This window comes from Chiloscyllium plagiosum, unplaced genomic scaffold (genome assembly GCF_037043375.1).
Source record: "Chiloscyllium plagiosum isolate Xiang-an unplaced genomic scaffold, Cpla_swu_hap1 HiC_scaffold_21, whole genome shotgun sequence".
Classification (NCBI taxonomy): Eukaryota; Metazoa; Chordata; class Chondrichthyes; order Orectolobiformes; family Hemiscylliidae; genus Chiloscyllium; species Chiloscyllium plagiosum.
Genome location: NW_028270159.1, coordinates 9,509,357 through 9,524,981, shown reverse-complemented (window position 1 = coordinate 9,524,981; position 15,625 = coordinate 9,509,357). Strand labels below are relative to the sequence as shown.

General features: G+C 53.7%; 1 protein-coding gene across 4 annotated transcripts in view; it reads left to right on the top strand.

The window, feature by feature from the left end:
* Positions 1 to 15,625, top strand: part of col27a1b (collagen, type XXVII, alpha 1b) — a 707,279-nt gene that overhangs the window by 670,443 nt on the left and 21,211 nt on the right. For all 4 annotated transcript variants that reach the window (XM_087998238.1, XM_087998237.1, XM_087998236.1 and 1 more), the window contains 3 exons: positions 6,593 to 6,610; positions 15,363 to 15,398; positions 15,574 to 15,600. In XM_087998238.1, the coding sequence (XP_087854364.1) occupies positions 6,593 to 6,610; positions 15,363 to 15,398; positions 15,574 to 15,600 (81 nt within the window). The remainder of the gene's footprint in view (positions 1 to 6,592; positions 6,611 to 15,362; positions 15,399 to 15,573; positions 15,601 to 15,625) is intronic.

The window sequence follows — 15,625 nt, the reverse complement described above, 5'->3', positions numbered from 1 at the left end:
GTCAGGCAGCAACAAAGCGGGCGGGGATCAGGCAGCAATGCAGTTGGGGGGTCAGACAGCAAAGCTGTGGGTAGGGGTCAGACAGCAACGCAGTGGGGGGGATCAGGCAGCAACGCAGTGGGGGTGTCATGCAGCAACGCAGTGGGGGTGACAGGCAGCAATGCAGTGGGGGTGTCAGGCAGCAATGCAGTTAGTGGTTCAGGCAGCAATGCAGTTGGGGTGTCAGACAGCAACGCTGTGGGTTGGGGTCAGACAACAATGCAGTCGGGGGGATCAGGCAGCAAAGCAGTGGTGGTGTCATGCAGCAACGCAGTGGGGGTGACAGGCAGCAACGCAGTGGGGGGGTCAGACAGTAACGCAGTGGGGGTGTCAGGCAGCAACGCAGTTAGGGGGTCAGGCAGCAATGCAGTTGGGGTGTCAGACAGCAACGCTGTGGGTGGGGGTCAGACAGCAATGCAGTGGGGGGGATCAGGCAGCAACGCAGTGGTGGTGTCATGCAGCAATGCAGTGGGGGTGTCAGGCAGCAACGCAGTGGGGGGGTCAGACAGTAACGCAGTGGGGGGGTCAGACAGCAACGCAGTGGGGGTGACAGGCAGCAACGCAGTGGGGGGGTCAGGCAGCAACGCAGTGGGGTTGTCAGGCAGCAACGCATTGGGGGTGTCATGCAGCAACGCAGTGGGGGTGACAGGCAGCAACGCAGTGGGGGGGTCAGACAGCAACGCAGTGGGGTTGTCAGGCAGCAACGTAGTTGGGGGGTCAGGCAGCAATGCAGTTGGGGTGTCAGATAGCAACGCTGTGGGTGGGGGTCAGACAGCAATGCAGTGGGGGGATGAGGCAGCAACGCAGTGGTGGTGTCATGCTGCAACGCAGTGGGGGTGACAGGCAGCAACGCAGTGGGGGGGTCAGACAGCAACGCAGTGGGTGTGTCAGGCAGCAACGCTGTGGGTGGGGGTCAGACAGCAATGCAGTGGGGGGGATCAGGCAGCAATGCAGTGGGGATGGAGGTCAGGCAGCAATGCAATGGGGGGGGTCAGGTAGCAATGTAGTGGGGGGATCAGACAGCAACGCAGTGCGGATGGAGGTCAGGCAGCGACGCAGTGGGAGGGTCAGGCAGCAACGAAGTGGACGGGGATCAGGCAGCCATGCAGTTGGGGGTCAGGCAGCAACGCAGTGGCGGGGGTCAGGCAGCAACGAAGTGGGGTGTCAGGCAGCAACGCAGTGGGCGGGTCAGACAGTAACGCAGTGGGAGGGGGTCAGGCAGCAATGCAGTTGGGGGGTCAGGCAGCAATGCAGTGGGGGGGGTCAGGCAGCAACGCAATGGAGGGGTCAGGCGGCAACACAGTGGGGGTGTCAGACAGCAACGCAGTGAGGAGGGAGGTCAGGCAGCAACGCAGTGGGTGGGGTCCGGCAGCAATGCAGTGGGGAGGGAGGTCAGGCAGCAATGCAGTGGGGGGGATCAGGCAGCAATGCAGTGGGTGGGGCCAGGCAGCAACGCAGTTGGGGGGGTCAGGCAGCAACGCAGTGGGGCGGTCAGACAGCAATGCAGTGGGGGGGGGGGGGGCGTCAGGAAGCAATGCAGCGGGGGGGGGGGGTCAGGCAGCAATGCAGTGGGCAGTCAGGCAACAATGCAGTTGGGTATCATGCAGCAACGCAGTGAGAGTTAAGGCAGCAATGCAGTGGGAGGGGTCAGACAGCAATGCAGTGGGGCATCAGGCAGCAACGCAGTGGAGGGGTCAGGCAGCAACGCAGTAGGGGGGTTAGGCAGCAGTGCAATGGGGGGTCCGGCAGCAACGCAGTGACGGGGGTCAGACAGCAATGCTGTTGGAGGGTCAGACAGCAACGAAGTGGGGGTTCAGACAACAACGCAGTGGGGAGGTCAGACAGTAACGCAGTGGGGGGGCAGGCAGCAGTGCAGTTGAGGGGGTCAGACAGCAACACAGTGGGGGGGTTCAGGCAGCAACGCGGTGGTTGGGGTCAGGCAGCAACGCAGTGGGAGGGTCAGGCAGCAACAAAGCGGGCGGGGATCAGGCAGCAATGCAGTTGGGGGGTCAGACAGCAAAGCTGTGGGTAGGGGTCAGACAGCAACGCAGTGGGGGGGATCAGGCAGCAACGCAGTGGGGGTGTCATGCAGCAACGCAGTGGGGGTGACAGGCAGCAATGCAGTGGGGGTGTCAGGCAGCAATGCAGTTAGTGGTTCAGGCAGCAATGCAGTTGGGGTGTCAGACAGCAACGCTGTGGGTTGGGGTCAGACAACAATGCAGTCGGGGGGATCAGGCAGCAAAGCAGTGGTGGTGTCATGCAGCAACGCAGTGGGGGTGACAGGCAGCAACGCAGTGGGGGGGTCAGACAGTAACGCAGTGGGGGTGTCAGGCAGCAACGCAGTTAGGGGGTCAGGCAGCAATGCAGTTGGGGTGTCAGACAGCAACGCTGTGGGTGGGGGTCAGACAGCAATGCAGTGGGGGGGATCAGGCAGCAACGCAGTGGTGGTGTCATGCAGCAATGCAGTGGGGGTGTCAGGCAGCAACGCAGTGGGGGGGTCAGACAGTAACGCAGTGGGGGGGTCAGACAGCAACGCAGTGGGGGTGACAGGCAGCAACGCAGTGGGGGGGTCAGGCAGCAACGCAGTGGGGTTGTCAGGCAGCAACGCATTGGGGGTGTCATGCAGCAACGCAGTGGGGGTGACAGGCAGCAACGCAGTGGGGGGGTCAGACAGCAACGCAGTGGGGTTGTCAGGCAGCAACGTAGTTGGGGGGTCAGGCAGCAATGCAGTTGGGGTGTCAGATAGCAACGCTGTGGGTGGGGGTCAGACAGCAATGCAGTGGGGGGATGAGGCAGCAACGCAGTGGTGGTGTCATGCTGCAACGCAGTGGGGGTGACAGGCAGCAACGCAGTGGGGGGGTCAGACAGCAACGCAGTGGGTGTGTCAGGCAGCAACGCTGTGGGTGGGGGTCAGACAGCAATGCAGTGGGGGGGATCAGGCAGCAATGCAGTGGGGATGGAGGTCAGGCAGCAATGCAATGGGGGGGGTCAGGTAGCAATGTAGTGGGGGGATCAGACAGCAACGCAGTGCGGATGGAGGTCAGGCAGCGACGCAGTGGGAGGGTCAGGCAGCAACGAAGTGGACGGGGATCAGGCAGCCATGCAGTTGGGGGTCAGGCAGCAACGCAGTGGCGGGGGTCAGGCAGCAACGAAGTGGGGTGTCAGGCAGCAACGCAGTGGGCGGGTCAGACAGTAACGCAGTGGGAGGGGGTCAGGCAGCAATGCAGTTGGGGGGTCAGGCAGCAATGCAGTGGGGGGGGTCAGGCAGCAACGCAATGGAGGGGTCAGGCGGCAACACAGTGGGGGTGTCAGACAGCAACGCAGTGAGGAGGGAGGTCAGGCAGCAACGCAGTGGGTGGGGTCCGGCAGCAATGCAGTGGGGAGGGAGGTCAGGCAGCAACGCAGTGGGGGGGGGGGGGGGGGGGGGTCAGGCAGCAATGCTGTTGGGGGGTCAGGCAGCAATGAAGTGGGGGGTCAGGCAGCAACGCAGTGGGGGGGTCACAGTAACGCAGTTGGGGGGTCAGACAGCAACGCAGTGGGGGAGATCAGGCAGCAGCGCAGTGGGGGTGTCATGCAGCAACGCAGTGGGGGTGACAGGCAGCAATGCAGTGGGGGTGTCAGGCAGCAATGCAGTTAGTGGTTCAGGCAGCAATGCAGTTGGGGTGTCAGACAGCAACGCTGTGGGTTGGGGTCAGACAACAATGCAGTCGGGGGGATCAGGCAGCAAAGCAGTGGTGGTGTCATGCAGCAACGCAGTGGGGGTGACAGGCAGCAACGCAGTGGGGGGGTCAGACAGCAATGCAGTGGGGGTGTCAGGCAGCAACGCAGTTAGGGGGTCAGGCAGCAATGCAGTTGGGGTGTCAGACAGCAACGCTGTGGGTGGGGGTCAGACAGCAATGCAGTGGGGGGGATCAGGCAGCAACGCAGTGGTGGTGTCATGCAGCAACGCAGTGGGGGTGACAGGCAGCAATGCAGTGGGGGGTCAGACAGCAACGCAGTGGGCATGTCAGGCAGCAACGCAGTGGTGGTGTTATGCAGCAATGCAGTGGGGGTGACAGGCAGCAATGCAGTGGGGGGTTCAGACAGCAACGCAGTGGGCGTGTCAGGCAGTAACGCAGTGGGGGGTTAAGGCAGCAATGCAGTGGGAGAGGTCAGGCAGCAATGCAGTGGCGGGGTCAGACAGCAATGCAGTAGGGGATCAGGCAGCAACACAGTGGAGGGGTCAGGCAGCAACGCAATGGGGGGGTCAGGCAGCAGTGCAGTTGAGGGGGTCAGACAGCAATGCAGTGGGGGGGTCAGACAGCAATACAGTGGGTGGGGTCAGGCAGCAACGCAGTGGGGATGGAGGTCAGGCAGCAACGCAATGGGGGGGTCAGGTAGCAATGTAGTGGGGGGATCAGGCAGCAACGCAGTGCGGATGGAGGTCAGGCAGCGACGCAGTGGGAGGGTCAGGCAGCAACGAAGTGGACGGGGATCAGGCAACAATGCAGTTGGGGGTCAGGCAGCAACGCAGTGGCGGGGGTCAGGCAGCAATGCAGTGGGGGTTTCAGGCAGCAACGCAGTGGGGGGGGGATCAGGCAGCAATGCAGTTTGGGTGTCAGACAGCAACGCTGTGGGTGAGAGTCAGACAGCAACGCAGTGGGGGTGACAGGCAGCAACGCATTGGGGGTGTCATGCAGCAACGCAGTGGGGGTGACAGGCAGCAACGCAGTGGGGGGGTCAGACAGCAACGCAGTGGGGGTGTCAGGCAGCAACGCAGTTAGGGGGTCAGGCAGCAATGCAGTTGGGGTGTCAGACAGCAACGCTGTGGGTGGGGGTCAGACAGCAACGCAGTGGGGGGAATCAGGCAGCAACGCAGTGGGGGTGACAGGCAGCAACGCAGTGGGGGAGTCAGACAGCAATGCAGTGGGGGTGTCAGGCAGCAACGCAGTGGGGGGGGATCAGGCAGCAATGCAGTTGGGGTGTCAGACAGCAACGCTGTGGGTGAGGGTCAGACAGCAACGCAGTGGGGGTGACAGGCAGCAACGCATTGGGGGTGTCATGCAGCAACGCAGTGGGGGTGACAGGCAGCAACGCAGTGGGGGTGTCAGGCAGCAACGCAGTTAGGGGGTCAGGCAGCAATGCAGTTGGGGTGTCAGACAGCAACGCTGTGGGTGGAGGTCAGACAGCAATGCAGTGGGGAGGATCAGGCAGCAACGCAGTGGTGGTGTCATGGGCAGCAACGCAATGGGGGTGACAGGCAGCAACGCAGTGGGGGGTCAGACAGCAACGCAGTGGGTGTGTCAGGCAGCAACGCAGTGGGGGGTTAAGGCAGCAATGCAGTGGCAGGGTCAGACAGCAATGCAGTAGGGGATCAGGCAGCAACGCAGTGGAGAGGTCAGGCAACAACGCAGTGGGGGGGTCAGGCAGCAGTGCAGTTGAGGGGGTCAGACAGCAATGCAGTGGGGGGGTCAGACAGCAATGCAGTGGGTGGGGTCCGGCAGCAACGCAGTGGGGGGATGGAGGTCAGGCAGCAATGCAATGGGAGGGTCAGGCAGTAATGTAGTGGGGGGATCAGGCAGCAACGCAGTGGGTGGGGTCAGGCAGCAACGAAGTGGACGGGGATCAGGCAGCAATGAAGTTGGGGGTCAGGCAGCAACGCAGTGGGGGGGTCAGACGCAAGGCATTGGGGGGGTCAGACAGCAAGGCATTGGGGGGGTCAGGCAGCAACGCAGGGGGAGGTCAGGCAGCAACGCGGTGGGGGTGTCAGACAGCAACACAGTGGGGGGGTCAGGCAGCAACACAGTAGGGGGGTCAGGCAGCAACGCAGTGGGGGGGTCAGACAGTAGCGCAGTGGGGGGGGTCAGGCAGCAACGCGATGGGGATGTCAGACAGCAATGCAGTGGGGGAGGTCAGGCAGCAACGCAGTGGGGGGTCAGACAGCAACGCAGTGGGGGGTTACAGCAATGCAGTGGGGGTGTCAGGCAGCAACGCAGTGGGGGGGTCAGACAGTAACGCAGTGGGGGGGTCAGACAGCAACGCAGTTGGGGGGTCAGACAGCAACGCAGTGGGGGTGTCAGGCAGCAACGCAGTGGGGCGGTCAGACAGTAACGCAGTGGGGGGGGGTCAGGCAGCAACGCAGTTGGGGGGTCAGACAGTAACGCGGTGGGGGGGTCAGACAGCAACGCGGTGGGGGGGTCAGACAGCAACGCAGTGGGGCGGTCAGACAGTAACGCAGTGGGGGGGTCAGACAGCAACGCAGTGGGGGTGTCAGGCAGCAACGCAGTGGGGGAGGTGTCAGGCAGCAACGCAGTGAGGGGTAGAGCGGGGGGGTCAGGGGACACTGTGAAACTCCCAGCTATTAAAACCAGATGATGAACTTTGTGAATCATTTGTCCATATCTGACCGATGTTGAGGCCAATTCTATAACGAAGGTGAAGTGAGAACGTGTGCCTACTGGCTAATGGTGAAATGGATATTATTAATTTTAAAATCCAGGAACCTTTGTGGACTGTGGTTTACTAATCATTATCTTTTATTGTTTTCCTTCCTTGTTGCACGGCTGGGTGTCAGGGACCACAAGGACCCAAGGTGAGGTTCTCCCTTTTGTTCTTCCTTCAGACTGAGGTGAACTTTAGTTGAGCCACTCCTTTGCAGGTTGTGGTGGGTAGGAATCAACGATCTATTAAATGTGATTTATCAACTTGGTGTCAAGTTATGTCACAGTCACCTCCTGCTCCATTGGCCCTAGCCCCCCCATGAACTTGCTGAGCACACAACGTCTCAGGAGCCTGACTGTCACATTCACCAACATTCTAAACATCTCTCTCTATCTCTCTCTCTCTGCCTCTCTCGCTATATATCTCTCTCTTCCTCTTTCCCTCTCAATCTCTCACTCTCTCTCTCACTCTCTCTCTCTCTCTCTCTCCCTCCTTCCTCCGTCACTGCCCTCCCAACTCGGCCAACATCACTCTATTCTCAACCCCCCCAAACTGCTACTCCATCTCCAACTCCCCCATTCCCCACCAACCTCTGTCACTCCAAACTTCTTGAATATGTTCTCACCTCCCAAATCGGTGCCCAATTTTCTAACAACCCCATGTTTGAAACCTCCCAACAGCCTCGCGATCCGATCAAATACAATAGAATATCCTTTTATTGTCACATGTACTCCATTGTAGGAGTGCAGTGAAAAGTATTTACAACGTCTGCCTTCTTATGGCGCCATATTATGAGTCCCGGCATACAATTCTTGGACATAGCAGAGGAATGAAAGTAGTTGCATTCCGGGACTCACTGACCACACGGTGCTTCAGGACTCACATCCCACACGGCGTTCCGGGACTCACTGCCCACATGGTGTTCCAGGACTCACTGTTCACACGGTGTTCCAGGACTCACTGACCACACGGTGCTTCAGGACTCACATCCCACACGGCGTTCCGGGACTCACATCCCACACGGCGTTCCGGGACTCACTGCTCACACAGCGTTCCGGGACTCACTGCCCACATGGTGTTCCAGGACTCACTGTCCACACGGTGTTCCAGGACTCTCAGCTCACACGGTGCTTCAGGACTCACTGCCCGCACGTCGTTCCGGGACTCACATCCCACACGGCGTTCTGGGACTCACTGACCACACGGTGTTCCGAGTCTCACTGACCACACGGCATTCCGGGACTCACTGCTCACACGGCGTTCCGGGACTCACTGACCACACGGTGTTCCGGGACTCACTGACCACATGGCGTTCCGGGACTCACATCCCACACGGCGTTCCGGGACTCATTGTCCACACAGTGCTCCAGGACTCACTGCCCACACCTGTTCTGGGACTCTCTGCCCACACGGCGTTCCAGGACTCACTCTCCACACAGTGCTCCAGGACTCACTGCTCACACGGTGCTCCAGGACTCACTGCCCACACCTGTTCTGGACTCTCTGCCCACACGGCATTCGGGATTCACAGCCCACACGGTGTTCCAGGACTCACTGTCCACACGGCGTTCCGGGACTCACTGCCCACACAGCGTTCCGGGACTCACTGTGCACACGGTGTTCCGGGACTCACTGTGCACACGGGTGTTCCGGGACTCATTGTCCACACAGCGTTCCGGGACTCACTGCCCGCACGTCGTTCCGGGACTCACATCCCACACGGCGTTCTGGGACTCACTGACCACACAGTGTTCCGGGTCTCACTGACCACACGGCATTCCGGGACTCACTGCTCACACGGCGTTCCGGGACTCACTGACCACACGGTGTTCCGGGACTCACTGACCACATGGCGTTCCGGGACTCACATCCCACACGGCGTTCCGGGACTCATTGTCCACACAGTGCTCCAGGACTCACTGCCCACACCTGTTCTGGGACTCTCTGCCCACACGGCGTTCCAGGACTCACTCTCCACACAGTGCTCCAGGACTCACTGCTCACACGGTGCTCCAGAACTCACTACCCACACCTGTTCTGGGAGTCTCTGCCCACACGGCATTCGGGATTCACAGCCCACACGGTGCTCCAGGACTCACTACCCACACCTGTTCTGGGAGTCTCTGCCCACACGGCATTCGGGATTCACAGCCCACACGGTGTTCCGGGACTCACTGCCCACACGGCGTTCCGGGACTCACTGCCCACACAGCGTTCCGGGACTCACTGTGCACACGGTGTTCCGGGACTCACTGTGCACACGGTGTTCCGGGACTCATTGTCCACACAGCGTTCCGGGACTCACTGCCCACACGGTGTTCCGGGACTCACTGTGCACACGGTGTTCCGGGACTCACTGTGCACACGGTGTTCCGGGACTCACTGTCCACACAGCGTTCCGGCGCTTTGCCCACACGCGTTCCAGGACTCACTGCCCACACTTGTTCTGGGACTCTCTGCCCACACGGCATTCCGGGACTCACAGCTCACATGGCATTCCGGGACTCACAGCTCATATGGCGTTCCGGGACTCTGCCCACACGGCGTTCCGGCACTCTCTGCCCACACGACGTTCCGGGGCTCACTGTCCGCACGGCATTCTTGGACTCTGCCCACACAGTGTTCTGGGACTCACTGCCCACATGCAGTCCGGGACTCCCTGCCCACATGGAGTTGCAGTTAGATAGGATAATGAAGTAGGCACGGTGGTACAGTAGTTAGCACTGTTGCCTCACAGCGCCAGAGACCCGGGTTCAATTCCCACCTCAGGCGACTGTGTGGAGTTTGCACATTCTCCCCGTGTCTGCGTGGGTTTCCTCCGGGTGCTCCGGTTTCCTCCCACAGTCCAAAACTGTGCAGGTCAGGTGAATTGGCCATGCTAAATTGCCCGTAGTGTTAGGTGCAGGGATAAATGTAGGGGAATGGGTCTGGGTGGGTTGCGCTTCGGCGGGTCGTTGTGGACTTGTTGGGCCGAAGGGCCTGTTTCCACACTGTAAGTAATCTAATCTAATCTAATCTAATCTCGGCATTTGGTACTCTTGCCTTTATTGGTCAGAGCATCGAGTATATGAGTTGGGAATTCATGTTGCACCTTTGGAATACTGTTGCAATTCTGGTCTCCCTGCTGTAGGAAAGATGTTGTGAAACTTGAAAGGATTCAGAAACAATTTACAAGTATGTTGCCAGGGTCAGAGAGTTTGAGCTATAGGGAAAGGCTGAATAAGCTGGGACTATTTTCCCTGGAGTGTCAGAGGCTATGGGGTGACCTTATAGATGTTTATAGAATCATGAGGGGCATAGATAGGGTAAATAGACAAGGTCTTTTCCCTGGGATGAGGGAGTCCAAACTAGAGGGAATAGGTTTAGGGTGAGAGGGGAAACATATAAAAGGGACCTAAGGGGCAACTTTTTCACACAGAGGGTGGTACGTGTATGGAATGAGCTGCCAGAGGGAGTGGTGGAGGCTGGTACAATTACAGCATTTCAAAGGCATCCGGATAGGTATATGAATAGGAACGGTTTGCAGGGATATGGGCGAAGTGCTGGCAAACAGGACTACATTAGTTTACGATATCAGTTGGCATGGATGAGTTGGACGCCTCTATGACCCTTCCCTAGAATTCAATCTGTCAGTCTCAGATTCAACACCAATGTCCATTTGTGGAAGAGAGTTCCAGATTTCTATCACCCTCTGTGTGATGCATTGTTTTCTAATTTCATTCCTGAAAGAGTTGGCTCTAAAGATTTGCCTCTTCCTGTTGGTATGAGACTTGCTAACCAGCAGAAATGGTTTATCTCTGTTCACCCTATCTACTCCCCCCCCCAAATTTTGAAAATTTCAACCAAATCACCTTTTAACTTTCTTAGCAATATGGAGCTAGCATTGGGATGTTATGGCACAGTGGGTAGTGTTCCTATCTCTGGACCAGAAGCCCTGGGTTTAGGTCTCACCTGCTCCAGAGGGGCGTCATGACACCTCGGAATGTGTTGATTAGAAAATATTGACAATGCTAGTTTTGTGGAATCACTCCTAACCGCTCGAGTCTGAGTACCAGTCTGGTGAATATATAGTGACCTCTCTCCAAGTCTAATACCTCTTCCCTAAGCCACTCACTGGACTTGAAATATTAACTTTGTTTTGGATGTAGGTTTGCTCACTGAGTTGCAAGATTCATTTCAAGACGTTTCGTTACCTTACTAGGCAACATCTTCAGTGCAACTCATGCGAAACAATGCTGAAAATTCCTGTTTTCTGTTTATATGTTTGGGTTTCTTTGGGTTGGTGATGTTATTTCCTGTGGTGAAGTCATTTCCTGTTCCTTTTCTCAGAGGGGTGGTAGATATGGTCTAACTCGATGTGTTTGTTGATAGAGTTCCAGTTAGAATGCCATGCTTCTAGGAATTCTCGTGTGTGTCTTTGTTTGGCTTGTCCTAGGATAGATGTGTTGTCCCAATCGAAGTGGTGTCCCTCCTTATCTCCTTATATAAGGATACTAGTGAGAGAGGCTCATGTGGTTTTGTGGCTAGTTGATGTTCATGTATTCTGGTGGCTAGTTTTCTGCCTGTTTGTCCAATGTGAAATTTGTTACAGACCTTGCACGGTACTTTGTAAATGACATTAGTTTTGCTTGTTGTCTGTATAGGGTCTTTCAAGTTCATTAGCTGCTGTTTTAGTGTGTTGGTGGGTTTGTGGGCTACCATGATGCCAAGGGGTCTGAGTAGTCTGGCAGTCATTTCCAAGATGTCTTTGATGTAGGGGAGAGTGGCTAGGGTTTCTGGATGTGTTTTGTCTGCTTGTTTGGGTTTGTTGCTGAGAAATTGGAAGACTGCGTTCATTGGGTACCCATTCTTTTTGAATACACAATATAGTGATTTTGTTTCTGCTCTGCATAGTTCCTTAATGCTGCAGTGTGTGTTGGCTCGTTGAATTAATGTTCTGATGCAGCTTCATTTGTGAGTGTTGGGATGATTGCTTCTGTAATTCAATATTTGGTCTGTATGTGTTGTTTTCTTTTCGATGCTGGTTTGAAGTTCCCCATTGGCTGTTCGCTCTACTGTGACATCTAGGAATGGCAGTCTGTTGTTGTTTCCGACTCTTCAGTGAATTTTATGCCAGTAAGGGTATTCCAACCGGAACTCTATGAATAAACACATTGAGTTAGACCCTATCTGCCACTCCCCTGAGAAAAGGGACAAGAAGTGACTTCACCACAGGAAATAACATCACCACAGGAAGTGACATCACCAACTCAAAGAAACCCAAACATATAAATAGAAAGCAGAAATTTTCAGCATTGCTTCACCTGAGGCCCACTGAAGATGTTACCTATTAGGGTAACGAGACATCTAGAAATGAACCTTGCAGCTCAGCGAGCAAACCTGCATTAAAAACCTCAACCTGAGCTACAAATCTTCTCAAAACTCGCTAAGACCTATGAGCGCAATATGCTAAAACTGGCCCGAAAATGGGAAACAAATGCCATCCTACAGAGTGACACCCACGAACAGCTGTACCTCCTGCACAAATGCCTAAGGAACAGGTACTACCTAAATGTCTTCAATACAAACCTCCCTTTAACACCCCATTAGCCATAAGGATAGCAGAGCAAAACGGCCGCGGAATGCTTCGAGAAATGATTAATGATGCCCACAACAGACTCTGTAAATACAACCGGGAAAGTTTGCATCAAAAATCTTTACTCAGTCATGCAACAGACCATGAATGGATGGACACAGTACAACATGCCAGAGATATTAGACAGCGACAAACACAGAAAATGAAGAAACCAGACCTGCAGAAAAAATTAGACAAACTTACACATAGTAACAACACTGACAACACAGAAGTATGGATAAAAAACTTATCTGACCGACCCTTAACAGATACTGAAAAAGCCGTCTTAATAAGAGGATTAAATTACAACTGCCAGGATGCGGACAAGAACGATTTCTTAGCAACATTAGAAACAACACTAAAAGACAACCAACTCACAGAAGAAACCCAGCAAACCATCAGACAGGTAGTCACGCCAACATTAAGCAGATAAAAGGAAGGAAACACACTCAATACACAAGAAAGGAAAGCACTGGAAAGACTAGAAAAAAGATAAAAACATTGTTATCCTACCTGCAGACAAAGGACTCTTGACAATCATTCTAAATCGAAGAGACTATATTGAAAAAGTGAACGCACTACTTACAGATACCAACACTTACCAACAGGTGGCGAAATACCCAATCCCACAACGAGAGAACTGAATCACAGCCCTACTCAAAACACTTCAGAAATCTGGATAAATAAGTAAGACCGACTTCCAGAAAATGAAACCAGACGGATCCAACACACCACACTTCTACTGATTATCCAAATTTCACAAACCAGGAGCTCCCCTCAGAACCATAGTCTCGCTACCTGGAACATCAACTTACAGACTGGCCAAGGAGCTACACCAAAGACTAAAACCCTTAGTAGAAGACTCACGCCACTCCATCCACTCTACCCAAGAATTCCTGAAGACCATCAAAGACATTAAGATAGAAGAGGATGGAATAATGGTTTCCTTTGATGTAACAGCCCTGTTTACATCAATCAACATTAACCTGGCCAAGGGAACACTGACTACATTATTAGAAGGCCCAAAGACACACACACCAAACACCACTAACTTCATCAACAAGGACAGTATCATCAGGCTAGTGGACCTATGCCTTACCACACACTTCACCGTCAACAACAAACCCTACAGACAAACCAACAGAACACCCATGGGATCTCTGAAATCAGGGTTCTTAGCAGAAGCAGTAATGCAGAGACTTTAACAAACAGCTCTGCCAACCATCCAACCCAAACTTTGGGTCCGCTACATGGGTGACACCTTTGTCATCACGAAACAAAACACATTAGAGGAAACCTTCAAAACCATCAATAAAACCCTTACTGGCATAAAATTCACTAAAGAGGAGAAAAACAACAACAAATTGCCAACCCCAGATGTCACAGTAGAGCGAACAGCCAATGGGGAACTTCAAACCAGTGTCTACAGGAAAACAACACTTACAGACCAAATACTGAACTACAGAAGCAATCATCCCAACATCCACAAACGAAGTTGCATCAGAGCATTATTTCAATGAGCCACCACACACTGCAGCACAGAGGAACTACGTAGAGCAGAGAAAAGTCACCTAAACTGTGTATTCAAAATGAATGGGTACCCATCCACCGATTTCTCAGCAACACACCCAACCAAGCAGACAAAACATGTCCAGAAGACCTAGCCACTCTCCCCTACGTCAAAGACATCTCGAAATGACTGCCAAACTCCTCAGACCCCTAGGCATCATGGTAGCCCACAAATCCACCAACACACTAAACACCATCTAATGAACTTGAAAGACCCTATACAGACAACGAGCAAAACTAATGTCATTCACAAAATACCATGCAAGGACTGTAACAAACATTACATTGGACAAACAGGCAGAAAACTAGCCACCAGAATACATGAACACCAACTATCCACAAAACCACATGAGCCTCTCTCACTAGTATCCTTACATAAGGAGATAAGGAGGGACACCACTTCGATTGGGACAACACATCTATCCTAGGACAAGCCAAACAAAGACACACACAAGAACTCCTCGAAGCATGGCATTCTAACCGGAACTCTATCAACAAACACATCAAGTTAGACCATATCTACGACCCCCCTGAGGAAGTGACTTCACCACAGGAAATGACATCACCAACCGAAAGAAACCCAAACACATAAATAGAAAGCAGGAATTTTCAGCGTTGCTCTGCCTGAGGCCCACTGAAGATGTTACCTAGTGTGGTAATAAAATGTCTGGAAATGAACCTTACAGCTCAGCGAGCAAACCTACATCCAAAACCTCAACCTGAGCTACAAATCCTCTCAAAACTCATTAATTTGTTTCTTTCTCTGCCAGACCTGCTGAGTTTCTCCAGCTATTTCTGTATTCATATTTATAGTCAAATTGTCTTTACTTGGGCTTTGTACTGGAAATTGTGCTAAATGGAATTTAGAAGAAATGGTGGTGGGGAGTTGGAGAGATCTTACAGAAACATATAAAATTATGAAAGGAATAGATAAGAAAGAAGCAGGGAGGTTGTTTCCACTAGCGGGTGAAACTAGAACTAGGGGGCATAGCCTCAAAATAAAGGGAAGCAGATTTAGGACTGAGTTGAGGAGAAACTTCTTCACCCAAAGGGTTGTGAATCTATGGAATTCCCTGCTCAGTGAAGCAGTTGAGGCTTCCTCACTGAATCACAGAATCTCCACAGTGTGAAAACAGGTTGTTTGGCCCAACAGGTCTACACCAGCTTGCTGAAGAGCATCCCACTCATACTCCACCCCCCTACCCTATCCCTGTCACCTTGCATTTCCCATGACTAGTCCACCTAACCTGCACGTCTTTGGACTGTGGGAGAAAACCAGAGCACCCAGAGGAAACCCGCACAGACACAGGGAGAATGTGCAAACTCCACACAGACAGTCATCTGAGGCTGGAATCGAATGTCCGAACAGGAAATTAAGGGTTTTGGTGAGCGGGAGTCCACAAAAAAGGTCAGCCATGATCTTACTGAATGGTGGAGCGGGCTCCAGGGGCCATATGGCCTACTCCTGCTCCCATTTATCTTCTTATGTAAAATGATGGGATACTGTATAATTTGGGTGGGTAAATGAGGCGGGAATCCTTACATCCTTTAACATGTACTTAGATGAGGGCTTGAAATGTCATAACATTCAGGGCTACAAGCTCTCAGTGCTGGAAAGTGGGTCTAGTATGGATTTAGTGTCTCTCTGATGGTGCAGACTTGATGGGCCGAAGGGCCTGTTCTGTAACGTTTGACGATTCTATGATTAATTTCTCTTCAGGGTCCTGTCGGCCCACGAGGACTCCCTGGACCACCGGTGAGTTCATACATATTCACTTTACCTTGAAAAATCCATTTTCACTGCAACAATATCAGTTCATGTTTTAAAACCCTTTGTGGTCGGTTTTGTACTCAGAAGTCCTAATGATCCATTCTTTAAAAAATCTCCAACATTCGCTGGTTAGTAAGCTCACCTCTGATCTTTTCAACAGGGCCCTCCCGGAATTCAGGCCACATTCGTAAGTACTTTCCTTTAAAAGTTTA